Genomic DNA, 26,261 nt, shown 5'->3' with positions numbered 1-26,261 from the left:
TGACTGTCCACACTATTATTTTCCCACAGTATGAACTTAAGCCAGAACTTCACCACTTCAAAACTGGGTGCTTAATAAATATCGTAGGTGGAAATTCTGTTTCTAAGGCACTGCAAAAGTCTGGAATGGCAAGTATGCTGGCATATAAAGTTCTAACCAAACATTTCCTGGTGCTAAAGTTTCTCCTAAACGTTCCTGATAAAAATCACATTAAAATGGAGGGAGTGGTTGAAAGGCCATGAAATCAAGTGGTTGCCTGCTGTTTAAAAGTTCCAGATGGAAAGATTAACTTACCAGTTCTGTGGTGTGAAAATTGCCTTGCAAGTTGTGTCCTCCATTCCTGTGCCGATGTTGCATGCAGCACTTTGTTCTATGTATTCCTGTGTCAGGCCCCTGTATTCCTGCAAAATGCATATGGTGAGGACACATGACTTTTGAATTGTCTGACTTGGAAAGAAGAGATCACCTCATGTGATCTCTTGGTCATGGACCAAGCTTCCAGTACGATGCCTTGTATTCCCCACTCTTACCCATGCCTACGTGCAGCTTTCTATTAGTGGCCTTCAGTGTCACTAACAGTGGCAGACAGGAGACAATCCTCAGAGGGAGAGACCGTCAGTGTCAGGAAGACAAAGCAGGAGCAACTTAAATTCAGGAAAGCACACTCGGTCATGCAGCAAGGGCATGCTGAGAAGGAAGTATTTCTTAGTTCAGCCTGTTTTAGGATTGTGATTGAGCAAAGCCAGGCCAGACCATGTGATGATGAAAGGGGCGCTCTTCCCTGCTTCCTCCTGATGCACATCATCGTGTGAAATCCCTTCTTTAACCAGAGCACAGTGGGGTAAATATGATATAAAGGAAGCGCTTACACCGACAATAAATAGCCCCTTACTTGAATCTCTGTTACTGACCTGTGTTTAAAAGCCTCTGTCTCTCCCTGCTGTACAAAGTGGGTACTATCTTACCAGGGACTGGTTCTCATTTCCTAAATACAGCTATTCTGGAAATTCCTATCTGACAATGTAGTGTAAGAAGTCCTTACATTATCCTAAGAAGGCCATAAGTAGGCATCAGTATAATTCACTTGCTGCCTGAAGTCCTGGGCAGAGAGGCTGTTATGACCACAGCTAAGTTTAGATGATTGCTCCCCAGCTGTCTCTTGCAGCACTCCTGGTGAGGGGTGACATAACTATGCCTGCGGTTGCTCCACAGATTTGTTTTGTCAAATTGATGCTGTGGGTTTGACTGTATGGGGGTTTTTTAATCTGAAGACTTAATGTTTAAGAGTATTCATGGTGTGCCGACAGCTGCCGTAGCAGTAAACTGCTAAGGCAAATACCTCCTTCCTCTTTGCCTCCTTCCTGTGAAGCTGAACAGGTGAGAACTTTGTGTTTCACAGGAAGAACTTTTTCCTTGCCTTAGTGCTGGGGACAGAGAAATGCACAGAAGAATGAAACCAAGAGTGTTTCCTGCCCTGTTCTGCGCTTGTCAGCATGAGCAAGCTGGGGAGGAGGAGGGGAGCAGAGGATTGGAGCTGGCTCACACTTGGCTGGGTGGTTCCTGACTCACCAGCCTGGAGGACTTCCACCACTGCTTAGTGTACTTTGGAGAGGAAGGAGAGCTGCACAAGTGGAGACTGGCATGCTCCAGGGCAGGGCGCGCACGCTCCTCGCCCACACCTGTCTGCTCCGGCAGTGCCCCTGTAGATACGCATGCACACACAGCTGCTGCTCCTGCTAGTCCTCCTGAGAGCTGTAGAGGCTAAAAGTGACATCTAGGCAGGAATCTGAACTTTCTGAAGATCACAGCTGTGTCCTTAATTCCTAGGCTGCTGTGTCAGCATGGGTGCCTTCAGTTGAGGCCAGGGGCTGTTTGCTTCCAAAGTCTGGCCCTTTTGACCTTGAAGATGAGGAGTCTGTTGTAGCCCGGTCCCGGGGGAGGAGGAGGTGGCAGCCTGTATGTGTCAGAAAGACATCCTACATCACCTTCAAAGCAGTGTCTGGGTGCATGGGACAGAGCATGCTGGGACACGGAGAGCCGCTGCAGGCAGTGCCTGACTGGGGATTGGTGAGCTGTGCTTGTGCCTGTGACAAAGCAGAAGGTCCTGTTTCATGTAAGTCATCCCCCTTGCCTCCTCCTTTTTAAGCTGTACATAAATGGTATTACAGGGGCATTGCTACACTACACACATCTATGCAGTATGCCAGACAGCGAAGAGCACTCCATATGGCAGCCTTTGCTAGCTGATACCACCATTGACATGGCAAAGTGGCGTAACTTCCACCCTGCCTGATTGCATTTGCTTGCCATTCTGCAAATGATTTTGCTTTTCACTTTTAGAATCTTGATTTCTTGGTGAGGAGGGTAGACATTGTTAACAGCTTGCCTTTCATGAAAAACAACATTTTTCGTACTGCTTCTGGCAGGTCTGCGCCTGGTTATACGTGTGATGCATCGATATATCATTACTGCTCTTTGAGCTCCAAAAATCCTGGGGCTGTGTTTATTTATGCTGCCTTCTGCAGCTCACACCTATTGCTTACCAAAGTGTAGAGTCTGTATGGAGTCCCGCCTTCAGCCATCACCTTGCTACCACTGTAGACAGAGCTCACAGCCCACTAGTAACCTCCTGCAGAAGTGGGAAGGAGGACGAATGTTGGGCTCCCTTGGAATGGGTGGAGGGAAATTGGGTCCTGCAGGTGAAAGAGGTCCTGGAGAGTCTGTGTGGGAGTAAAAACAGTAAAGGCAATAGGGTAGAGGAACTGAACCTGGCGAAGATGGAGGTAGAAGGGGAATGAAAGCAGGAGGAAAACTAGAGGGTTTGGACAGATTCTGGGAGGAAGAGGGCTGAATCCATGTCTGAGAATCAGTTAAAGGTTTACAAGGGTATCAGAAAGAGCAACAAAGAAGCTTAGAAATGGGGGCAGGATGAGAACAGCTGTAACCTGTTCTTGGTTACAGGAGTGCCCAAGCAGGCCTGCAATTAATAGGGAAGGGAGCAGGCAGTCTCTGGGAGGTGCAGGAGAAGAGAAAACAAAATGTCAGCTAGAAGAAAGTTAAAGCAAAGCAGGAGAGAGCTGAAAGTGGAGCCAGCACACCTCCAACATCAGTACCGGCCAGGTGGTTTGAGTTTCAGTGCACTTGCTTTCCCTGGTGGTCGCACATGCTCCATTGTTAAAGGAGGTGTGGAGGGTGCTCTCCTTTAATTGAGGATATAAATAGACCCTGGGTGGAAAAGATTTCTGTCCTTTTCTTCTAGTGATGGGGCATGGCTACCCTATCAGCCAGCTGTGTGCTGAAAGCAGTGGGAGCTGCAGCTGTACTCCAGTGCAAGGCAGAACAGACTCGCGGGTTTTCAGGGGACCTTCTGTCCTCTCCATCAGTTGCTGTGCCCACTGTATAGAGCACACTGTATAAGTTTTTTATAGCAAAGACTGTGTGCTGAGGTATGACTTCCTGCCCAGACTAGCAGGCACTGGAGCTTTTGCTGTCTCTAAACTCAGGAATCACAGTGAAATAAACATGCTTCTAAGGCTTGAGCTCAGGAGAGGAGAAGCGTGTAGGAACTACAGTTCCTGCATTTGGAGAAGAAATGGTGTATGTTATTACAGTGGCTATTTCAACATCCTGCTAGATGCATATCTGAAGGGAGGGAAAAGTCCACCCCAAATGCTGAAGAATCAAATACTATTGTCTACAACATGAGTGACCATGGCCAATTATATTGGATTATACTACAGCAGGAGCTGTCATTTGAGAACAAATAATGCAAAATCTGTGAGGTAATGCTGGAAAGTGAGTTTTGCCAAGTGTTAGGGGTTGGGCTCACAAACCCATTGTGGTGGTTTAGTGTTCAAAGCCAAGAGTCCCTGTGGTTGAGTGGCTTTGCGTGGGCTTCTGTGTACATGACTTGACCTAACTATGCCACGGCCCAGAAAGTGGTCTCCTGCTGACCTCCAACGTCACGCACTCCAACTTGTTAAGCAGCCCAGCTGTGTTTTGGTGTGAGGGCTGCACAAGGTAGTTGTTGAGCAGTCAGGGTGTGGGACTCTGAGCTGGGTGCATTTAAAGCCTCAGAAACAAGGCATTCCTGATCTGTGGGGTGCCAAGCTGGGAATTTTGTCAAAGTTTGCTAAAAGGTTTTGGTTACTTCTAGCCCTGACAGGGCTCAGAAGACACATAAGCCATAGTGGGTGAATGGAAATTGCTTGTCACCATTGCAAGTCAGGTAGAGACATTGACAAGGGGCTGGACTCTCTCAGTTCTGCTGTGATGACATCCACTGAGCTGCCTTCAGAGGAGCACATGTGTACATGGATGTAGCAGTGCAGCACGTAACACAGACTCCCCTTGGTGCCTTCTGCACCTCACACTGAGGCTCTAGGTGTGTGTGGCTACACAGGCAACGGAGCTGAATGCAGCTTGAGCAGACCACAAGGGCATATTTCCACAAAGTGAGGATTGTGCAGGGACTGAACAGGTGTGTAGACAACCCTGCAAGAACAGAGGTGTCTGTCTGTTTCTCCTTCCTTTATCTGTCCCAGGAGCAACCAGTTTTTGAGGGCTGGCATCCTATAACCCCACACATTATCTCTCCTCCTGCATCTGTCACCATGATCTACAGTGGGGAGCTTTGATACTGTTTTTGGTGTGCCAAAGCTGAGTTAAGACAATGGGGAGTGGAGGAGAAAGGAACCTCTCTCAGTCTCTATTCTGCGTCTTTAGAGGTTACAGGGCTTAGACCTCATCAGGAAAGAACTGCATCGCACTCACCCTGTTCTGCCTGAGGGTACCTCTATCACGGCAGTCCCGGCGTAAGTACCAACCTTGGTACTTGGTACTTGGCAGTGCAGAGTTTCAGAAACAACATGTAGGAAAAGGGCTCTATCTCCCAGCAGAAGAACTTGCTAACTACTGTGGATGAAGTAATCGTAGCTGGGAAAACTAAAAGTGGAAGGTGGCATACTCACTTGCTTAGCATGGCAGTTTCCCTGTGTTGGCAAAACCCCACAGTGCCATCTCTTTGTTGCGGGAGCATTTGGCGGCCACTTTGACCACAGCTCCACCTCGAGCTCCATTGCCCAGTTCTTAATTTCTCTGTTAGAGGAACACGTGGTAAACAACCCCTGCCGGAAGGGAGGCAGAAACATACTTTTTGTCTCCAAACCCATAAATAAACCCAATTCCTATTCTGAAGAACAAACTCGGGCTTGGACAGGCTGGAACTTCCTACCCTCTGTGCTTTCACACATATACGCTAGAACTGGAGCTCTTGCTCAGGATAGAAATACAGGCCAGCCCAAATGCTTGGTTTTCAGCAAGGAAGGGTTTTACTAGGTCTAACGGACACATGCCAGAGTGCTTGATCCTAGCTTGCCTAGATGTATACAGCCACTGAAGACAAAATGCTCTGCTCTGGATTGTGGTTTTATTCTCCTAATGATGTCATGCATGGGTGAACATCTAGTGTGGAGGAATAGGAGGGGTGAAAATGTACCTAAAGCTGGCTTACAAAATGTATCATTTCCTTAATTACAGTAGTTCCTGGTATAGTGTTTCATCACCACCACCCCGTCTGGAAGGCAGTGAGGAACTGAGAATTGCTGTTGCTGGAAATACACAGCTGGGTTTTGTTTAGCAGCAGTTTAGCATCCCGTAATCAAACTAATGCTCATGCCTTAGTGATGCTTGTAACATTTAAACAGTTACATCAGCATTAAACATTTAAATTCCCATCCCAATCTGATGGAGATCAGTTCTGGAAAAACAAAGGTGGGTGAAATTTCTTCCTGCAACAAGACGGTAACATCATTTCACTATAATTTATTATTCTAAGCTCATTTTATTAGAAGTCTGCTGCAAGTTTCCCAGTGACCTGGAATAGCCTCCTTCAGCACCCAGCATCTTCATCCACCTGATTGTAGAAGCTGAGTAAACACCAAATCCACTCCCTGCCAGACCTTTGACTGATCCCACATGGGTGTGTCTGAGCCTAGCATGGTGATGTGAGCTGCCTGTGGAATGCAGGAGATTTGGCATGTGAGCTCCTTTCAGAGAAGAGGAAAGGACTGATGCTAGGAGTCCTTGCTACATTCAAAACATCTCTGTTAACTGCCATTTACTCATTGCATCCCTGCTAGGATGCATGTGGCTATTCTCACACAGTGACACTTAAAAAAGAAGAAAAGCCTATCTCCCCTACTGCTTCCATTTAATGTGATAGTTTTTCTGGTCTCTAGCATGTAAGAAGTAAATAGGAACACTGGAAATAACAAGCAGCAAAGTGTAGGGACACACCTTCCTCTGAGGTTACCCAAGCCCTTTTTCAGTTACACATTAACGCCGCAGCTGATGCTGTCTGCAGGATGCAGGCTGTGAAGAGGAAGCTTGTGACAGCAGAGAGGGGTACCTGGAAAGAGGCAGTGGCTGGATTTCTTTTGTAGGAAGCTATAGCTGAGGTTTTTGTTCACATTTCTGCAAACTTTATCATCTTCAGTATTCAGCTGCAAGATCATCTTCTAACAGTGGAGTAGCTTACACCCACGTTATTGAAACCTGTTCTCAGGTCAGGCCAGTCTTTTTGAAAAGCGCTAGAGAGGGTATCTTCACAAAGAATCCACAGAAACATCCTTAAATTTGGGGAGTACCCTCATTTTTTTCTTGTGGGCATGATCTCAAGACCTGATTTGAAGATCAATGCAGGCCTTATCATTCCCAGAAGAAAGCAGAAGCAGACAGCAACCTTATAAAACCAGCACCTGAAACAAGATTTAGGGAAATATTTTCAGGTATGGCACTGGAAGGAAAAGATGGATAGTTATTAAACTACCTCTGGTTTTTCCCTGTTTCATGTTCTGATATATTGAATAATGCAAATTTCAAGGTCCTTTCCTAACTGTTGCACGTGTGTAGGACAGCATGGAATAATGTCTCTCTTGGCTGACACATAGCAAAGTTGTTCTTACAAGGCCACATCTAGGGGTTACCAATGCAACCATAAGTACCAGGCTGAGTTTAAGAGTCTCTTAGCTGCAGAGAGGAGATGGCAGCCTCTGTTTTGTTTATGCTGACATAGAAGGATTGCTTGTGGTTTACATCAGGTAAGTAAGTGCATCAGAGGCCAACATGTTCAACCTGGGGACAGAAATAGATACTCTGCTTCTGCCAGCTCCCAGCAGCAGGACTAGGGGATTGGGGATGAGGTAGTGAAATGGATGGGGTGCTCTGGGCAAAGATAATGGTGGTATCAGTGGTAAAATAGTCCTAGCATGAGTAACTGCAGACACTGGGGGTTTGAATTTTTATTACCAGCTTTAACATTGTAATTTCAAGGAGAGACTAAAATAGCAAGCTCCTTCACAGCTCAGACAGTTTGAGGGGATGCTGAATTTCTGTTCTGGTGGAGGTGTTCATGCTTACCCATCTTTGCTCTCTACTCTGCAGCTGTGGCTGACGTTTGCTCCTGTGGCTGATAAGACAGCTGCCTACTTCCACATTTCCCTGGAGATGGTCAACTGGCTCTCAATAGTGTACCTCCTCATCTCGATCCCATTTGGTCTGGTGGCAACATGGGTCCTCGACAGCGTGGGGCTCAGATGTGCTGTGAGTTGAACTGTTCTGTTTCCCTGAGGGCGTTTCACCTAGAGACAGCAGTAGCTGCACAAAGGACTAACATGCATACTGTGAATGTGAGTCTTGCCAAATGCTGCAGAAGATGAGCATGTTGAAAGCTCTGTCTTAGTTGAGTAATAGCTGTCACATCACCTCTGAGGTGGGGAGCAGTGGGAAAAGTCAGAATAATGTTGCATCCCTACTTGCCTTTTCCTGCTTCAGTTTTTTTTTTCTTCACCAACTGACAGGGACAGATGCTGTGAGCTGACTCTGTGAAGAGCTTGCTGTAATCGGGTAGGGTTTGCTCTGCAAAAATGTCAGCACAGCTATTTTGCTTGCAGGGCCAGTTTAAGGAGCAGCAGGGCAGGGTGCAAGCAAGGGACCCCTGTCAGCTCAGAGCTTGGTCTATGCTAAGCCAGCTTGGGATCTCCACTCAGTCTTCCTGGAAGCAAGAGTGTTGTGGAATGTGGCACTGAAACACTAGCATGCTAGTGGTATAGAAGAGCATTTGCAGGATCCGTATGCTGGATGACTCATTGCTATGATCTTTGGATTGTCACAGCAAAATACGGGTGATGGCGCAGGCTTGCAAACAGTGTAATTAGGGAACTTTGGATTTCTCATCAATTCCATGACAGTGTCTGCTGCCTTGTGTAAGCTACATTGTGGTGTAATTCTCATGTGGGGCCAGGACTGCCACCTTGCTCCCTAAGGAGACAGGTAACTCACTTACTGTTGGATCAGTAGCATCTTGCAGTGGCCTAAAGGGGTGGGGAGCGTCTGCAGGCAACTTCCCATGCAGTGATTACTAACACCCAGTGTCTCCTGCAGTGCATCTGAGACCCTGCTCGTGCTGCTCTGTTGTATTAAGTTCTGCCCTTCAGGCTTCAGCACACAATCCCTGGCTGTTTCTGCTTGCTGCAGGTGATCCTGAGCGCATGGCTGAACATGACGGGTAGCATCATCCGGACGTTCAGTGTCCTGAAGTTCCTGAGCTTGGGTTCCCAGAGTTACTGGTACCTGTTTATTGGGCAATGCCTCTGTGCACTGGCACAGCCCCTCATCATCTTTTCACCGACAAAACTGGCAGCTCTATGGTTCCCAGACCACCAGAGGGCGACAGCAAATATGATCGCATCAATGTGTAAGTGATAGCTGCAAATATTGCTGCCACCCAGAACTTGCTAGCATTTGTTTGCCTTTCAGAGGCAGCAGGCAGAGGAAACCATCTGCACTACAGCCATTTGGCCCTGCAAATACACCTCCGCCCAAGAGTCTCAGAGCCATGTGCAATAAACCAGTGCCTTCAAGGCCCTGCAAGACATGGCCTGCAGGCAATGCTGGGGAGCAAGAAGCGGGCTTTAGCCACGTCCAGGTGCAAAGTTCAAAGTAAGCCACCCAGGCTCCCAACCTTCCTCCTATCTGCCATGACAAGGTGATCATCTTTGCCTAAATATCATAGAAGTTGGGGACAGCCCTCAGTGTTACTAAATCTAAAGCCTGTAGCAGCCTTAATTCTGCAGTTTCTTAGGAAGGTGTCCAAATTGCATGTGATGCCAGTGGTTACAGTTGCCAAATTCTGTAACCAGATAGAGGTGAGGCTGCTGCAGCAGTTTTGTCCACCAGTTCATCTAGTAGCAAGGCAGAGCATGCGTTCCCAATTGGTATGTATGCACACGCAGATAAAATATACTCAGCTGGCCACACAAACATGTTGGGGATGCTAAATGCAGCAGGACTACCCATGCAGAAACCACATCTGCCTTGCAAAGTGCTTGGAAGCTGCGAAACTGGAGGGAAGGCACCAGGTTTGCTTGCCCTAATCTCATTCCTCTTTTGGCTCCTTTGGGCCCTGCTAGAGACAGAATACTGCACTTGACAGACCTGTTTCCTCCCTCCATGTGACATTTTCCCCAGTAGCCAGAAGAAATCTCTTCCTCCTTTCTCCAAGGACTTGAGAGGTGCCCCAGAGACTGGGCTGGCTCACTGGCTCCAGCTGGGAAATCTCACAGTACCTACACGTGTGGGGGAGCCCCACCTGCCCTTCCCTCAAAACAGCCAACAGCCACCTTCCCTGCCTGCTGCCTTGGAGTTGTGGGGAAGGGGTAGGCATGGGGAAAAGGGCAGCATAGGAGCACCCCTATACGGCTTTCCCAATGCTGCTGCAAACCCAGAGCACGGGCACTATTGTTTAGCAAGAATGGACTTATGGTGTCAGAACAAATAAATTCTTTTTGCACTGCCTTCCCTAGAATAGGGTGGACCTGATGGCTCACCTTGTTTCCCAGGGCTGAGATAGACCTTCATCTTCCTTGCTGGAGAAGGAGCTCTGTTGTCAGTGTGGTGCGATACAAGTACTATCAGGGACCACTGGGCACTCAGTCCTTCACTGCCCTGAAGGACCCCAGCCTGCAGACAACTTGCTCTTTTTAAGTGAGAGAGCAGCCAGAGCAGCCAAAGAGCATTTTTTTCACATAGTGTCCTCAGTCCTTACAGGACCAAATGGATCTAACTGTGGGAAATAATAAAACTGAAGAGCAAGGAACAGTGGAAACTCAAGACCTGAAGTTGTTCAATCTGTGGCATGTTAAGATATTGGTGTGAGGACTGAATGGGCTGTGATTATTATCTGCTGCAACACCTGTATATTGCTGTGTAGGGGGCTTCCATTAATAATTTCTGGTTACACCCATTATTGTCTGCTGTACAAAATCAGGATTTCATTTCAAGAAAGTTTAAATATTGCCTAGAAGGAGCATCTGCCACAGCCCCAGTCATTTAATCCAGTGGTTAATTACCTCACTGGCAAATGTCTACATGTTACTTCTTGTCTCAATGCTCCTTATCCCCCAGCTATTCAGTCTTGTTGCACCTGTTTCTCAGGTAGTTATGGACAGAATCACCTCTTCTCTCCTTTGTCTAGAAAGACTGAACGGCTCCAACCCAGTCACTGTACAGGCACATTTCCCTTTGCCTCTTCCCACACGTCTCCATGTCTGCCTGTTGTTAACGTGAGCTTTTTCTCTCAGCTTGCTCCAATTTATCAATACCCATTTCCTTTCTTAATGCCAGAGCAGAACTCAGCATTGCTGTACTGTCGGTATCAGTGCTGCACACAGAAACTGGCCTTACAGCCTCCTGTCAGTATCCCCACAGCTCCTGTTACTGCCTCTGGGTAGGCTTCCCTGTGCTTGTATGCAGGCAAAAACAGACCCTGCATCCAGGATCCTGCTGAGCAGCTGAAATCACTATGACTCAGCTGTGCTCTTGAGTATTTATCGTATCTCGATCCTCCCCATCACTTGTAGAGACTTACTCACAGAGAAGCAGTGCAGGGCCAAGAACTGATCCCCTTTGAAGACCATGAGAAATTCTCCTGTGTCAGGAAAGGAAAGACTTCTCTGAGTCCACTGAAGTGGCCTCTGCTTCATCCATGGAATTCTTCATTTACTGTGGTCTGTCAGTGTGTCATTTTCTGCACCCATCAGCATCGCTGTCCACAAAACACACAGCCCCATTGCGGAGTACTGCAACCTAATCCATCAGGACCCCTGGACCACACCGTACAGTTGATTAACTCGCAGTGATCTCCTTTCCATTCTTGGTCTAGGCTCATATCATTTCTCTTCCCAGGAGGAGAAGGTGGCTAAGACCTTGTAATTACTCAGATAGTTTCACTTAGTCTTTTCAAATTTAGCCCAATGCTCACATTTCCATGCCTCACCCATGCCTTCTGGAACTGCTTCAGTATGCCGATAGTTCATGGAAACACCTGACAGTAGTTTTCAGGCAGTCCCCTACAATGTCCAGATGCATTTTATCCCAATGGAGAAGCATTAATCCGTCTCCTTGGAAACTGTTGTTTAATTGTGTCCATGTACTTAGAAGCAGGTAACATTTCACCAGGATCATAAGCTAGTACTTTCCCAAGTACGGAGCAGAAATGCTACAGTTGTTACGTGCTATAGCACTCTTCGTGATGCCTTAGCAAAATCATGGAACAGACAAGGTTGGAAGGCATCTCTTGGGATCGTCTCATCCAACCCCCTGCTTAACCAGGGCTGGCTAGAGCAGGTTGCCCAGGGCTGTGTCTAGTCAGGTTTTGACTAGGTCCAAGGATGTAGGTGTTGCACCTTACCCAAGCAACTTGTTTCAGTGTTCAACCACTGTCACAGTAAAAAAGTTTATATTCAGACAGTTTCCTGTGTTACAGTTTTTGCCCATTGCCTCTTATCCTGCCACTGGGCACCACTGAGAAAAGTCTGGTTCCCTCTTCTGTACAACCTCTGATCAAGATTCTTTTCTCCAGGCTGAACAGTCCCAGCTCTCCCAGCCTCTTCACATATGAGAGATGCTCTTGTCCCTTAATCATGTCTTTGGCCCTTGACTGGACTTGCTCCCTTAACTGCGTATCTTTCTTGTATTGAGGAGCCCAGCACTGGACTCGGCACTCCAAACTGGAGTGCCGAGTCCAGTGCTGGAGAAACACAATGATGTTTCTCACCAGGGCTGAGTAGAGGGGAAGGATCACCGCCTTCCACCTGCTGGCAATACTCTTCCTAATGCAGCCCAGGATGCTGTTGGACACCTTTCTCCAAGGGTGCACTGTACAAAGCTATTAGGTTGGTTAAGCATTTCTCCTTTGCTGACTACATCTGTTCACCTTGTTGTCCTAAATGTGCCTGGAAATGGTGTCTAGGATGAGTTGTTCCATGACCTTCCCAGGGATCAAAGTGAGACTGAAAGGCTGGGAGTTCCCTGGACTCTCCTTCTTGCCCTTCTTGAAATGGGAGTGACATTGGCTCTCTTCCAGTCCTCAGGAGCCTCTTGGAGTTGCCATGGCCTTTTAAAGATAACCAAGAATGGGCTTGCAATGAAAACAGCCTGCTCCCTCAGTACTCATTGGTGCAGCCCATCAGTCCCATGGACTTGTTTATGTCTGGTCTATTTAATGTTCCCTAACCTAGTCCTCCTCCACTGAGGGTAAGTCTTCCTTGCTCTAAACTTCACCTCTGGCCTCAGGGCTGAAGGCTGGTCTTACCAGTAAAGACTGAGGTGAAGAAGGCATTGAATACCTTGGCCTTTTCCATGTCCTTTGTCACCAAGTCTCCTGCCCCATCCAGCAGCAGCCCACATTTTCCTTAACCTTCCTTTTGCTGCTAATGTACTTGTAGAAGCCATTCTTTTTGCCCTTCACGTCTCTCACCAGACTCAGTTCCAGGTTGGCTGTGGCTATCCTAACCCCATCCCTGCACACTAGTAGAAAATCAGTTTCACTTGTTTGACTGCTTGCAGAACATCGCCTTAGAGTTTAAAAATTGTCTCCTGCAATTTTGCACATTCCCAAGCTGAGTCCCAGGAGTGCTGCTTCACACGCTGCTCAGCTCCAGCCCCATAAAAATGCAACCCCCCTACTCCAGTACAGATAAGTGTCCAAGATTCTCTTCTGCCATGTGATTTTTGTAGTTGGTAGCAGAGATCAACTTGTATGCCAGCTTGGGCTTTACTGAGGAAATGTATTGGCTTCAAAGGTGTCAGGAATGACATAGAATCATAGAATCATTAAGGTTGGAAAAGACCTCTAGGATCATCTAGTCCAACTGTCAACCCAACACCTCCATGCCTACTAAACCATGTCCCGAAGTGCCACATCTACATGGTTTTTGAACTCCTCCAGGGATGGTGACACCACTACCTCTCTGGGCAGCCTGTTCCAATGCTTGACCACCCTTTCAGTAAATACATTTTTCCTAATATACAATCTAAACATCTCCTGACACAACTTGAGGCCATTTCCTCTCGTCCTATTGCTAGTTACTTGGGAGAAGAGACCAACATCCACATCACTACAACCTCCTTTCAGGTAGTTGTAGAGAGCAATAAGGTCTCCCCTGAGCCTCCACTTCTCCAGACTAAACAACCCCAGTTCCCTTAGCTGCTCCTCATAAAACTTGTTCTCCAGACCCTTCACCAGCTTTGTTGCCCTTCTCTGGACATGATCCAGCAACTCAATCTCCTTCTTGTAGTGGGGGGCCCAAAACTGAACACAGTAGTCAAGGTGCTGCCTCACCAGTGCCGAGTACAGGGGCACAATCACTTCCCTAGTCCTGCTGGCCACGCTATTTCTGATACAAGCCAGGATACAAGCTGTTGGCTTTCTTGGCCACCTGGGCACACTGCTGGCTCTGTTCAGCCGGCTGTCAACCAACACCCCCAGATCCTTTTCCGACAGGCAGCTTTCCAGCCACTCTTCCCCAAGCCTGTAGCATTGCATGGGGTTGTTGTGACCCAAGTGCAGGACCCGGCACTTAGCCTTGTTAAACCTCATACAATTGACCTCAGCCCATCAATCCAGCCTGTCCAGATCCCTCTGCAGAGCCTTCCTACCCTTGAGCAGATCAACAGTCCTGCCCAATTTGGTGCCATCTGCAAACTTACTGAATGTGCACTCAATCCCCTCATCCAGATCATAGATAAAGATATTTAACAAGACTGGCCCCAAAACTGAGCCCTGGGGAACACCGCTTGTGACCGGCCGCCAACAGGATTTAGCTCCATTCACCACAACTCTCTGGGCTCAGCCATCCAGCCAGTTTTTTATCCAGCGAAGAGTACACCTGCCTAAGCCATGAGCCACCAGCTTCTCCAGGAGAATGCTGTGGGAGACAGTGTCAAAGGCTTTACTAAAGTCCAGGTAGATAACATCTACAGCCTTTCCCTCATCCACTAGGCAGGTCACCTGGTTGTAGAAGGAGATCAGGTTGGTCAAGCAGAACCTGCTTTTCATGAACCCATGCTGGCTGGGCCTGATGCCCTGGTTGGCCTGCACATGCCTGTTGAGCACCCTCAAGATGAACCACTCCATAATTTTCCCTGGTACTGAGGTCAGGCTGACAGGCCTGTAGTTCCCCGGATCCTCCTTCCTGCCCTTCTTGTAGATGGGCGTCACATTGGCAAGCCTCCAGTTGTCTGGGACCTCCCCTGTTAACCCAGACTGCTGATAAGTTATGGAGAGTGGCTTGGCAAGCTCCTCGGCCAGCTCCCTCAGTACCCTTGGGTGGATCCCATCCGGCCCCATAGACTTGTGAGTGTCCAGTTGGTGTAGCAGGTCATTAACTGCTTCCTTCTCAGTTATGGGGGGTTTATTCTGCTCTCTGTCCCTGTTTTCCAGCTCAGGGGGCTGACTACCCTGGGGATAACTGGTCTGACTATTAAAGACTGAGGCAAAGAAGGCATTAAGTACCTCAGCCTTTTCCTCATTCTTGGTGGCAATTTCTCCCCCCCACATCCAATGAAGGAGGAAAATTCTCCTTGGCTCTCTTTTTGTTGTTAATGTATTTGTAAAAACATTTTTTATTATCTCTTACAGCAGTGGCCAGATTGAGTTCTAGCTGGCCTTTTGCCTTTCTAATTTTCTCTCTGCATGACTTGACGAGAACCCTGTACTCTTCTTGAGTTGCCTGCCCCTTCTTCCAAAAGTGGTAAACTCTCCTTTTTTTCCTGAGTCCCAGCAAAAGCTCCCTGTTCAGCCAGGCTGGTCTTCTTCCCCACTGGTTCGTCTTACGGCACACGTCTTATGTCTTCCTTCTTAAAGAATGCCCAGCCTTCCTGGACCCCTTTGCCCTTCAGGACTGTCTCCCAAGGGACTCTCTCAACCAGTGCCCTCAACAGGCCAAAGTCTGCCCTCCGGAAGTCCATGGTAGTGGTTTTGCTCACCCTCCTCCTTACTTCACCCTGAATTGAGAACTCTATCATAGCATGGTTGCTAAGCCCAAGACAGCCTCCAGCCACCACATCTCCCACCAGTCCTTCTCTGTTTGTAAACAGCAGGTCAAGCGAGGCACCTCCCCTGGTAGGCCTACTTACCAGCTGTGTTAAGAATTTACCTTCCACACATTCCAGGAACCTCCTAAACTGTTTTGTCTCTGCTGTGTTGTATTTCCAGCAGACATCCGGCAAGTTGAAGTCCCCCATGAAAACAAGGGCTAGCGGTTGTGAGACTCCTGCCAGCTGTTTATAGAATGCTTCATCTGCCTCTTCATCCTGGTTGGGTGGTCTATAACAGACACCCAGCAGGATATCTGCCTTGTTGGCTTTCCCCCTCATCCTTACCCATAAGCACTCGACCTTATTGTCATAATTGCTTAGTTCTACACAATCAAAACACTCCCTAACATACAGACCCACCCCACTGCCTCTCCTTCCTTGCCTATCCCTTCTGAAGAGCTTATAGCCATCTGTTGCAGCACTCCAGTCGTGAGAGTCATCCCACCACATTTCTGTGACTAAGTCATAGCTATCTTGCTGCACAATGGCTTCCAGCTCCTCCTGTTTGTTGTCCGTGCTGCGTGCATTGGTGTACATGCACTTGAGCTGGACTATCAATTTCACTCCCCAACATTGGCATGCCACCCTTAGGCTCCTCTCTAGTGAGCCTGGTTACATCCCTTTCCCCCTTCAAACCTAGTTTAAAGCCCTCTTGATGAGCCCTGCCAACTCATGGGCAAGAATCTTTTTTCCCCTTTGAGACAGCTGAACTCTATCCATTGCCAGCAGGCCCGGTGCCGTGTAAACATCCCCATGATCAAAAAAACCAAAATTCCGCCCATGGCACCAGCCTCTGAGCCACGTGTTGAGCAGGTGAGTTTCCCTGTACCTTTCAGTATTCTTCCCTGCCACTGATGGAATTGAGGAAAACACTACCTGTGCTCCCTATCCCTCAACCAATCGCCCCAGTGCCCTGAAGTCCCTTTTGATCGCTTTTGGACTTCTCTCCGCAACGTCATCATAGCCAACCTGCATAACCAATAGTGGGTAATAATCAGAGGACTGTACCAGACCAGCGAGTTTCCTAGTTACATCTCTAACCCAGGCCCCAGGGAGGCCTAGTGTCACTTTAGTGACCTTAAGTGACACTTAAGTGACTTTAAGCTGTCACAGGGCTTTCCTGCTTTTCATGCCCTTGTGGCAAAGAAAACCAACAGCATCCTGGTGACCATCAGGAAAAGCATTGCCAGGAAGAGCTTAAGGGAGGTCCTCTGTCTACATCTGAAGAGCTGTGTCCAGTTCTAGGCTCCTCAGCACAAGAAGGACATGGACATATTAGTGTAAGTCCACTTAAGACCCACTAAAACAATTAAGGGAATGGAGCATGTCATGCTAGCTGAGGCCGAAAGAGCTGGGACTGTTCACCCTCGAGAAGGCTCAGGGGGATCTTATCCATATGTACACATGCCTAATGGCACAGGGGGAGTAAAGAAGGGAAAGCACCTCTATTTGTTACTGCTGCTATATAACATCAGGACAGATGACATGGATTTGTCCATCTTCATTTTATCCCTTCAGCTTAGCATCTACTGAGGCAGCCTTGTGAGGGTGAGGACACCATAATTCCTGGATGAAAGCAGTTTACAGGAGTTAGGAGTTGTAGGGAAACGGGTTTATAGAATGGACTTCATGGGGGTTAGGGAGCAGATGTGGCAACAGTAAGACCACACAGTCAACTTCTGCAAATGTTCCCCTCCTGGTTTCTCCCTATATATGCCTTGTTCTGTCCTTACTCATTGCTCTGCTGCATACTGCAGCTCTGGTGCTGACTGGCAGTAGGGATGGACACATGATTCTGACTGCTTGCATAAAAAAAGTGTTTCTCTGTTTTATTTCCTTCCAGCCAATCCCTTGGGTATTCTTATATCAAATGTGCTGTCACCTGCACTAGTTCCTGAAGGAAAGCACATCCCATTGATGGTAAATGAAAACTGCTTTAATCAGCCAGCTGGGCTGATTGGGGTCCAGCTGATTTATTTATTTGGAGGCAGTGGAGCTGGAAAGACTGGTAATGTGTCTTTACTTTGTGTTGTATAGCTGGGTGTTTATGCCGTCCCAGCAGTAACAGCCTGTGCTCTAGCAACTGTGGGGATTCACGAGAAGGTTCCTCCAACGCCTCCTTCGGCCAGTGCCACTAACTCCACCTCCCAGCCATTCCTCACGGGGCTCAAAATGGTAAGTGCTGTAGCACAGAGAGGTACCAGTGCTGGAGTGAGGAATGCAGCCCTGCCAGACAGGGACACGCTGGGGAATCTGCTGACAAAGCAGACTCTGAACTCCACTCCACCAAATCCTCCATGGAAAGCCCCCTAAAGGAGACCAGGATCCCTTCCTTCCTCAGGGATTGGAAGCTGCTCGCAGCAAAGCTGCGAGAGATGCCCTCTGACTGTTCAGCTGTGGGCCGGCTGCCATTCGGCTAGCTCAGACAGGCACACCTGGGCTCATCCAAGAGGACCACACAACCTGAGCCTTCTGAGCAGATGTGGTAACAAGTAGGACAGCACATGGCAAAGTGGAGGAAGAATTTGGGCACTGAAGAGATCCTTCCTCCCTATACGCTCTCCATTTTAACTTCCTCTGGCTGAACTGACAGGAGAGAGCCAAACTCCTGTAATGATCACGGAGTTGCCCTGTCAGTGTTTCTGACTGAGGGGTCAGAGCCACTGACCTTCAAGTCTACTGTCACAGCTAGGCCTTTTTTCCCCCTCCACTTGTTTAAATGGTATGTTCACTTCTTTCTCTAGCTCCTGAGAAACAAGCCATACATCATCCTGGCAGTGTGCTTTGGAGGAGGAATTGGGATGTTCACCTGCTTTTCAGCTCTGCTAGAACAGATCCTTTGTGAAAAGGGGTATTCAAATGTGAGTCTTCCTCCTTTCCTCCCCATTGTCCTCATCATCTATGATACAACCAAAATGATTTTCCCTGATAAGGGACTCAGGGCAAAATGAAGACAGTTGAATATGCTGCACTGTCTCTTATCTTATTTGCTCACATTATCTAACATAGATTAAGCAGTACATTACTCAAGAGCGCAGTCAGTATCTCAGTATAATGGATGATCTACGTTTTCATTACTGTCCATGCCTAGGCTCCCATTTGCAAATGAAAAACCTTTACTCCTCAAACACTTTTTAGAAAAAAAGAGTATTGTGTTTTTTTCTAAGCCACTCCAGAGCACTGATGTCTATGCAGCCTTCTGACACCCTCAGTAGGATAGGGCCCAGGCAGGCCCAAGAGTGGAGCTGAAGGCAGGCTGATGCACGCACCTTTTCCTCTTTGGACAGTCTTACATGAAGCCAGAGATGCAGAGGAAGTCACAGGTACTGTGACAGCTGTTTTGCCATCCTTCCCATGACATCAGCCAGGTAGTGCTTTTATAGTTGAGTACAGTGTGTGCACAGCTGGTTCCTCCTGCTCTCTCCCTGTGATAGCAATGGGCTGCCCCCATTCCTGTGTTTCCCCTCAGGCAGGCAGCACTTCAGTCCTGCTGCTTGTATCCCCATGGAGGTCCTTTTAAAACACCTCTCCAGCTGTTATGTATGCACATCTACATCTCTGGTCTCTGTCCACTACCTCTCAATTCCCAGGTCTGATACCTGGCTCAATGCTCCATAGCCAGGTCACATTTGCACACTCCATTGGCTTTTCACTGGAAACCTTTTAAACTTTGCAGCCTTGCTTTCTGTGCATCATGATGCTTTTGTCTGTGTGTGACTGGCTTGCCCTGGCCCTGTAGCCCACAGAAGCTATTCCAGATACCCTTTCCTACCAGTCTGCCCCTGAGGCTCCCAAAGATGTTTACTCCAATTTGTTAAAGCTTCCCTGCTTTGAGGATTGGTGTCTGCATTTGAATTCTTATGGAGCTGAAGGAGCAGGACAAGCAAAGATAGTCATTGCAGGCAACAGAGCATGTACCCTATCCTAACTACTGCTCACTGCGTCTGTAATTAGACCTCCTTGCTACAGCCAGTTGATGCTGTGTCTCATCTAACACACTTTGGGGCTGCCAGCCTTGTGGAAGGCATTCCACCAGTGCAGGTCCCTGGTCCCTGGTAAGAAAAGGGCCAGGAGCACGATTATAAACAGGAGAAGATCCTAAGGCAGTTGGAGCTGTTACGACCAGTGTGGACGAGGCGCCTCTGGAGGAGCCAAGAACAGTCTCATGCCCAGGCTGGAGCATTTAATGCCAGGGAACTGCTGCTGCTCTGCACCCAGCCTCCCTTGTCAGGTGTGCAGAGACTTGTCATCCATTGAGACCTCAGGAGTGCTGTGACCCTGCTGTTCCCACACACTTGTAGCAGCACCTGGGCCCCATTATTTGCTACTCAGAGCCCTGTGGAGGCCTCAGCTATTGCAATGGGCAGGGAAGCTTTTCCTTCCTCAGTAAGTGGCCCACTAGCAGCAGGTAGATGGGTCAGTGACATTAAAACCTCTTTCCTAACTGCTCTAGTTGGTCAGTTACTTGTTCTTCTGCCCTCCAGGAATTTGCTGGCCTGAATGGTGCACTGTTCACAGTGTGTGGTTTGTTGGGTGCCTTCCTGCTAGGCCTGTATATCGACCGGACAAGGAAGTTCATAGAGTCCACCAAGATTTGTTTCTGTCTGAGTGCACTTGCCAGTATCGTGTTCGCAGTGGTGAGTTCTCCCTTGCATTGCACCATACCTGTGGGCTTAGTTCTGTTGCCATCCGATAAATCACCAACTCAAACCAAGGTCATTAGATGTCATAGTATCTATTAATCCATGTGTTATGCTTTGGGATTCTCTCTCTGGGCTAGGAATGTTTTAAAGAAAAACCCTTTACTGAGGATTTCACAGTCACTGTGAAGCCTGAGACATACTGCTTCAGGATATAAATAAATTGGCATAATTTTACTTCCTTACATTGGATCACCATGTTTGTTTACTGGTCCTGAGACCATTCTTTCCAAAAAGAAATGGAACTGCTAAATATCCATCTTACAAAAATGAACAAGAATGCTATAGTTTTCCCAACACCTGCCTTTAACAGTTGTGGCTGCCAGGAGTGCAAGGTTAGCAGAAAGGACCTAGCTATGTGCCTAGTTCTGCAGCAGTTCCTTGAGGACAAGACAAGGGAGGTGCAAAAAAGTGGGACACTTGAATCCAGCCAGGAGAGGAATGGAGAACCTGGAGACTTTACACCCACAGGGTGGGAGTGCAAGTACTGCACTCAAGCGTAGTCATTGCCAAGGGGAGCCCTCACCCAGCAGGAACCTGAGCATGAGGCACAGGACTCCTAGCACTGCAGAGGAACCAGGCTGGTGCAGGTCTCTGCTTTCCCAACAGGCTTGTGCTGTGCATTTCTCCTATGTGTTGAAAAATCCAGACTTTCAATACAGCGTGATCACACCTTCCCCTGGGCCAAGATCCCAGTGATGTTAGCTCCACTTTGAAGAGACAGACAAATGCAATGCCTTTCTCAGTGTAGGACAATGTGCCTAAAGCAGACCTTGCATTTCTCCCTTTAGTACTCTGGCATTTGTTGGGGGGATGCTCTGAATACAAGTCAGCATCCCTGGGCTCAGGTAAAGCACAGAGTAGGCAAGCAGCTGTGTCAGGAGCAGCAAGCAAACCTTTCCCTCCTCCCGTTCTCTCCAGCCCCTTCATCCCATACAGATGAACTACTAGTTCAGAGTAGTAAAATGAAAAACACCCATTCAAATCTGCTTGATGCCTTGATGCTTTGAACTCGGATTCCAGACACAGAGTTTTCCGTGACTTTACCAGTTTAGCTGGCCCAGGCCTGCTGCAGCCATGCCAGGACAGACACCTCGTGTTCCTCTGTGGAAATTACATAGTTAAGGAAGGAGGTGCCAGCACTGTGGCTGCAGGATTTATGCACTTGACTTTACTAGCATTGGCTAGACAAGGCCATGCGCTTTCCTCCAGAGTTAGGGATAAGGCTCTTCTAGGCACTAAACTAATCTCCAGGGTCTGTCAATGTTTCAGGTGTTTCTTTTGTTTGTTTTGCCTTTTTTTTTTTTTTTTTGTGGTAAAATACCAATGTTACAAGCATGATCCTGGCATGATAAGGAATAGTTTTCCTTATCACTGAGCTACAGCAACTAAGGAATAGTTTTCCTTATCAATGAGCTGCAGCAACCCAGTGAATTCTCATATGTAACCCAATGCAAACACCACTTCTGAAATGTTAGCTTGCATTGGGACGAAGGTGTGTGTTTCACTTGGTGCTGGAGATGATATGCTGAGCACACTCCTGCTAAGTTACTGACCAGGAAGTCAAGTCACAGTAATATGACCACACCAGTGCTTTTCAGATAATTCTGCTGATCCTCTCTCCTCTTGCTTAAATTCAACACATAGATCTCGATCGTGTAGCCATTTGTTGACTCTAGAGGGGTGGAGGTAAAAGAGAGATTTCAGGAACAGGCAGGAAAGGTACTGGTGAGAACAGTGAGCCCTTGGGACTTCCTGCAGGTTAGGGGTTCAGAGACTTTCTGTGCAGACACTGAGACTTTGGTGTTGCTTTTCTGCTTGCAGACTTCTCGGTTCAGACATCAGGCCATCACGCTGGCCATCACCAGCTCGCTCTTTGGTTTCTTCGGTTTTGCCATCTACCCCATTGCCATGGAGCTGGCTGTGGAGTGCTCGTACCCCGTGGGAGAGGGTACATCTACAGGCCTGATTTTTGTTGCAAGGTAAGCATGCAGGTTAAATCCAATTGACAGCTGAGCCTGGGTTCAAACACATACACACACACACAAAGGGGTGTGGGTGCAGATAGAGAAGAGCATGGACATCAGTGCTAGCCATCCTGCTGGACTTCTCTCTGGTGTCCATGCACATGACCATGGCAAGGGGGGAGCTGGCTGGCTGAGCCATAGAGCTGAAGAGCTTAAAGGTTTTAAAGCAAGGAGGAGTATGTGGAATTGGTGCAAGAAAAGCAAGAAGGAAGATGAAGGTCTCCCTTGCTTGGCACAAAGCGGGATTTAACCATGCCCAGCATCACCTACCTTTGAAGCAGATGGGCTCTGTATGCCTCAGAGGAGCACCCATTCCCATGGCAATACAGAGACTTGTCAGGTCTCAGTGCTCTGCTGAGGGACATGGGGCTCATCACTCGCAGGGCAGCTGGTCACAACAGATGGAGCAGTGACAGTCCTTCCCATGATCAATTTACATGCCTAGGGCTGGCACTGAACTGAGCAGAAATGACTTGTTGGAGCCCTAAGCAGTGATATACATGGCCTGGTGCCATGTGTGTGTCAGGTGGAGCTGCAGCAGCAAGAAACATCAGTCAAAGAGGGGCATTAGACACCGCCTTTGAAGGCTGTTTTCTCCCACTGGTTGCGGACTTGTTGCTGCTGCCAGCCAGCTATGAATAGGGAGGAGGCTGAAGTCATAGCCTGACTTTTTCCCATCCTCAACCTTGCAGTGAGAGGTATTTCCAAGTCTTTGCCCAGTGACTAAGCCTCAGCTCCTTGACAGCTGTAGTTCAACACCTGCCCTCTTCTAAAGGAAGTATATAGTGGTCCTGCCATGCTGCCCTGTTTCTCAGGGTGTGCTGAAAGGCTGACCTGGACACCCTGTGAGCCAAGGCCAGTTAACCAAGTGCCTGGGCCAGAGGAAGCTGACAGTAGCTTTCCCTGCTAGAAGGGCCAGGCTCCAGAAAGGGGCCGCACTTTCTTCCCGATGGGGAAGATGGGCTTGTCTGCAGCAATGATGAATTGGGCAGGTGCCATGACTGCATGTTGGCTTCTCCCCACAGCCAGATTGAAGGTGTGATTTTAATGATTCTGCTACAAGCCCTCACCACGCGTGTTTCTGAGGATCCATCCTCCACCTGCGCGCTTGACCAGGATGGAGCCCTGGACTGGACAAGTATGTATGCCCTTGGGAAATGATGCTGGACACTTGGTTGCACCCACGTACCCTCCGCTGTCTTCCAGGTATCACTGTGAGGGAGCCTGCAAGACTGGTTCCTATTGTAGCATATCTCATAGCCACCTTTCCTAACCTGATGGTGCACTCCTTGCTGCTCCTGCGAAACCAGGCCTGCAGGATTGAAATGGGAAGACCTCTAAGCTGCCATGAATGCTGCTGCTGACTCTGGGTTAAAATTTCTCTTATGGCCACCCTGCAGAGACGTGAGCTTCACCAAGCTAGAAGGCAGCTGTTCTGGGGGAAAGACACTGTCCACGTAGCACAGCCTGTGCTGCTTTGCAGTGTGGGAGGCCAAGAGTACAAATGCATTGACTGAAAGCTACTTCCCTTGCTTCTGCACACACAGCTGCCTGGATTTGTAGCATGCTGGTACAGCTTTGTCCTGACTTATTCCACATTTCCCTTCCTTTCCTAGCTGGTCTCCTAGAAGAGACAGCAACTGAGATGAACAGAAACACAAATGTGTTTTCACTGCAGGCTAAACCCTGGTCTTGATCTCTCAGCTGGTTCATATTTATGTGATACTGACACCAAGTCCCGGGGACACACCGTAACACAAAGGCTGGCAAACACCTTTTAAATATATCCTGCTTGGCTGAGCAGAAATTCTGCAGAACAAGCTCCACTAGCTGTCAGGGAACAAGGCTTCACAATCACTGCACCCAAAAAGCAATTTGACTGCTTCATGTCTGACAGCCCTCAACTCTAATCTCATCACATGAGAGCTGGATCTCATGATTAGGTACCCATTCCTACTCATTTTGTGGTATGATACATGCAGGGACGTTCAGAAAAGGTTCTTTCAACACAAATTTTTCTTTGATTCAAGTTTATCCTTAGTGAACCTTTCCTACACTTTGCTCTCAGATGATATAACAAGAAGTACCACCTGCATGGACCTGTTCTCTTATGAAGCTCAAGTGTTTTGATTCAGTCTTTCCTGTAACTTTTTTCACCACCCCCCAACACACAAACGTGTACACCTACACAAAAACACACTCCCACACAGTGTGTGCACCCATGTGAGACCTCCAGCCTGTGGGGTCATGCAGGACAAGAGTCCTGGAAACCTTCCACATTTCACCCAAATCCTCTTCCTATGCCAGTGTTACGTGGGACAAGGTTTGGCTGTTACCAAACTGGCATTGTCCCACTGTGAGCTGCACACTGTCCTCAGGAGTAGCCCTTAGGAGGAGATCAACCAGGCTGTGCCGTTGTGGGGAGCTGACCTCTAGACTTCTGCACCCGTGGGGAGTTGTGAATTCACCATTTAAAAGCGTATCTTCCTTGCAGCTCCAGTACTGGTGCTGGCTGGCCTCTGCAGTGCTATGGCTTGTTTCTACGTCGTCTTCTTCCACACTGACTACAAGCGGCTCCATGCTGAGACAAACAGTGGTGATTTGGTCAAGGCAGAAGATACAGCAACAGCAGATGTTCCTGAAGCCTAACCAGGCCAAAAATGGGATGCCGAGGGCCCAGTAAGGGAAGGACTCAGGCCTGTGAGCAGGGACCATGACTGCAGATGCTCAGCTGGCACACTGGGATATCCAGGTCCTGTTGCATGACAAGCAAGGGCTAGAGCAGAGTCACTGGCGCATCTTTGCTGTGCTTCCCTCAATCTTGTATTTATTTGTGATTCCAGGCGGTAAGGAATGCTGTGCTGCCAGGAAGGTCGAGGTGGGAGTGGACAACTATGCAGGTAACAAGGATTTTTAGCTGACTTGATTCAAGCTAAAGAAATGCTGCAGAGGAAAGGAGCATCATATTTCAGTCTTTTTTTCATTTTCATGTACTTGGATCAGGGGTGAAGCTTTCAGAGGGGTGGAAGCCATGCCTATCACAAACCTAGTGGAAAACTTCTGTTTAAGGACTGTGGTTCTTGTACAGCATAACAACTCTTCCACTCTAAGGTTGGAGCTAATTGTGCCTCTTAGCTAAAGGGAGGTAGGAGCTAGAGCATCCTTCCATTGCAGCAGGGAAGTGTAGGTATGTGATCTGTAATACAAGTCTGTTACAATGAGCCACTTTGTCCTCTCCTACAAACAGGAAAAGAAAAGCCCTGCCTGCAGTGCTGCCTGTAAAAGAAAATACCAGCAAGCAGCAGGAGTTAAATACGGCAGCATTTCTCACTCTTCTGGTCCCCTGCCAGATGATGAGACATTCAGGATAAGCTTGTTTTACTTGAGCTTCTGTTGTTTCTTCACCTCTCCTGCAATTCCAGTGGTTTAAGTTTTCCACAAGAAAGCGAACCTGCTGGTGTAAGATTAAAGTAGTGTATCCTCCCCAGGCCAAGCTATGCTCTCCTATAGGGGAACACTGAGAGGGCAGCTCACTTTTGGGGGAATGACACAGCAGTGCCTGGTGTGGTGGAAGCTGGCAGGAGAACTGGCAAAGGTGACCACTTAGAGAGTGCAAGGACCTGTCACAAGTTTCTGCAGATGATAGGGGCTTTTGGGGAAGACCAGGTAAGAAACAACATCAACAAGCACCTTCCAGTTCTCTCTGCAATGACACCAGTTCTTCAGTGTTAGAAAAGATGGGTAGTGACCCAAAAGATCCCATTTGGAGTTCAGTTACCCTAAAAATTGCAATGGGTACAACTGGATTTTTCATTTTACAGTATTTCCACAGCAGTCCAGTGTCCTGCTTTGGTGTTCGGGTTCAGATTTACAACCTGAGAACTTTTTACCTTATAACATTACAGTGGTAAAAAAATGAGATAGATGGGACTTGGTGATGCTTCATACCATGCATCTTGCAGGCAGATCTGAGTACTTGCTGATTAAGGGAACCTGATGCAAATTGGACCTGTGACTGGCATTGTCCAGCGCAGCCAGAGGATGATCCCAAAGCAAAGGATGCACTTTCCCTCAGGAACACTGTACAGAGGAGTGC

General features: G+C 48.0%; 1 protein-coding gene across 2 annotated transcripts in view; it reads left to right on the top strand.

Annotated features, from left to right (window-relative positions):
• SLC49A3 (solute carrier family 49 member 3) overlaps positions 1-26,034 on the top strand; it is a 28,535-nt gene extending 2,501 nt beyond the window's left edge. For both annotated transcript variants that reach the window (XM_075526521.1, XM_075526520.1), the window contains exons 2-10: positions 7,444-7,602; positions 8,536-8,755; positions 17,282-17,358; positions 17,476-17,613; positions 18,183-18,299; positions 19,923-20,075; positions 21,963-22,120; positions 23,191-23,303; positions 24,660-26,034. In XM_075526521.1, the coding sequence (XP_075382636.1) occupies positions 7,507-7,602; positions 8,536-8,755; positions 17,282-17,358; positions 17,476-17,613; positions 18,183-18,299; positions 19,923-20,075; positions 21,963-22,120; positions 23,191-23,303; positions 24,660-24,814 (1,227 nt within the window). In that variant the 5' untranslated portion in view covers positions 7,444-7,506 and the 3' untranslated portion in view covers positions 24,815-26,034. The remainder of the gene's footprint in view (positions 1-7,443; positions 7,603-8,535; positions 8,756-17,281; positions 17,359-17,475; positions 17,614-18,182; positions 18,300-19,922; positions 20,076-21,962; positions 22,121-23,190; positions 23,304-24,659) is intronic.
• The last annotated feature ends 227 nt before the right edge of the window (positions 26,035-26,261 follow it).

The sequence above is a fragment of the Mycteria americana genome, chromosome Z (genome assembly GCF_035582795.1).
Source record: "Mycteria americana isolate JAX WOST 10 ecotype Jacksonville Zoo and Gardens chromosome Z, USCA_MyAme_1.0, whole genome shotgun sequence".
Taxonomy (NCBI): Eukaryota; Metazoa; Chordata; class Aves; order Ciconiiformes; family Ciconiidae; genus Mycteria; species Mycteria americana.
Note: the sequence above shows the minus strand (reverse complement) of the source record. Positions and strands in the feature narration are given on the sequence as shown.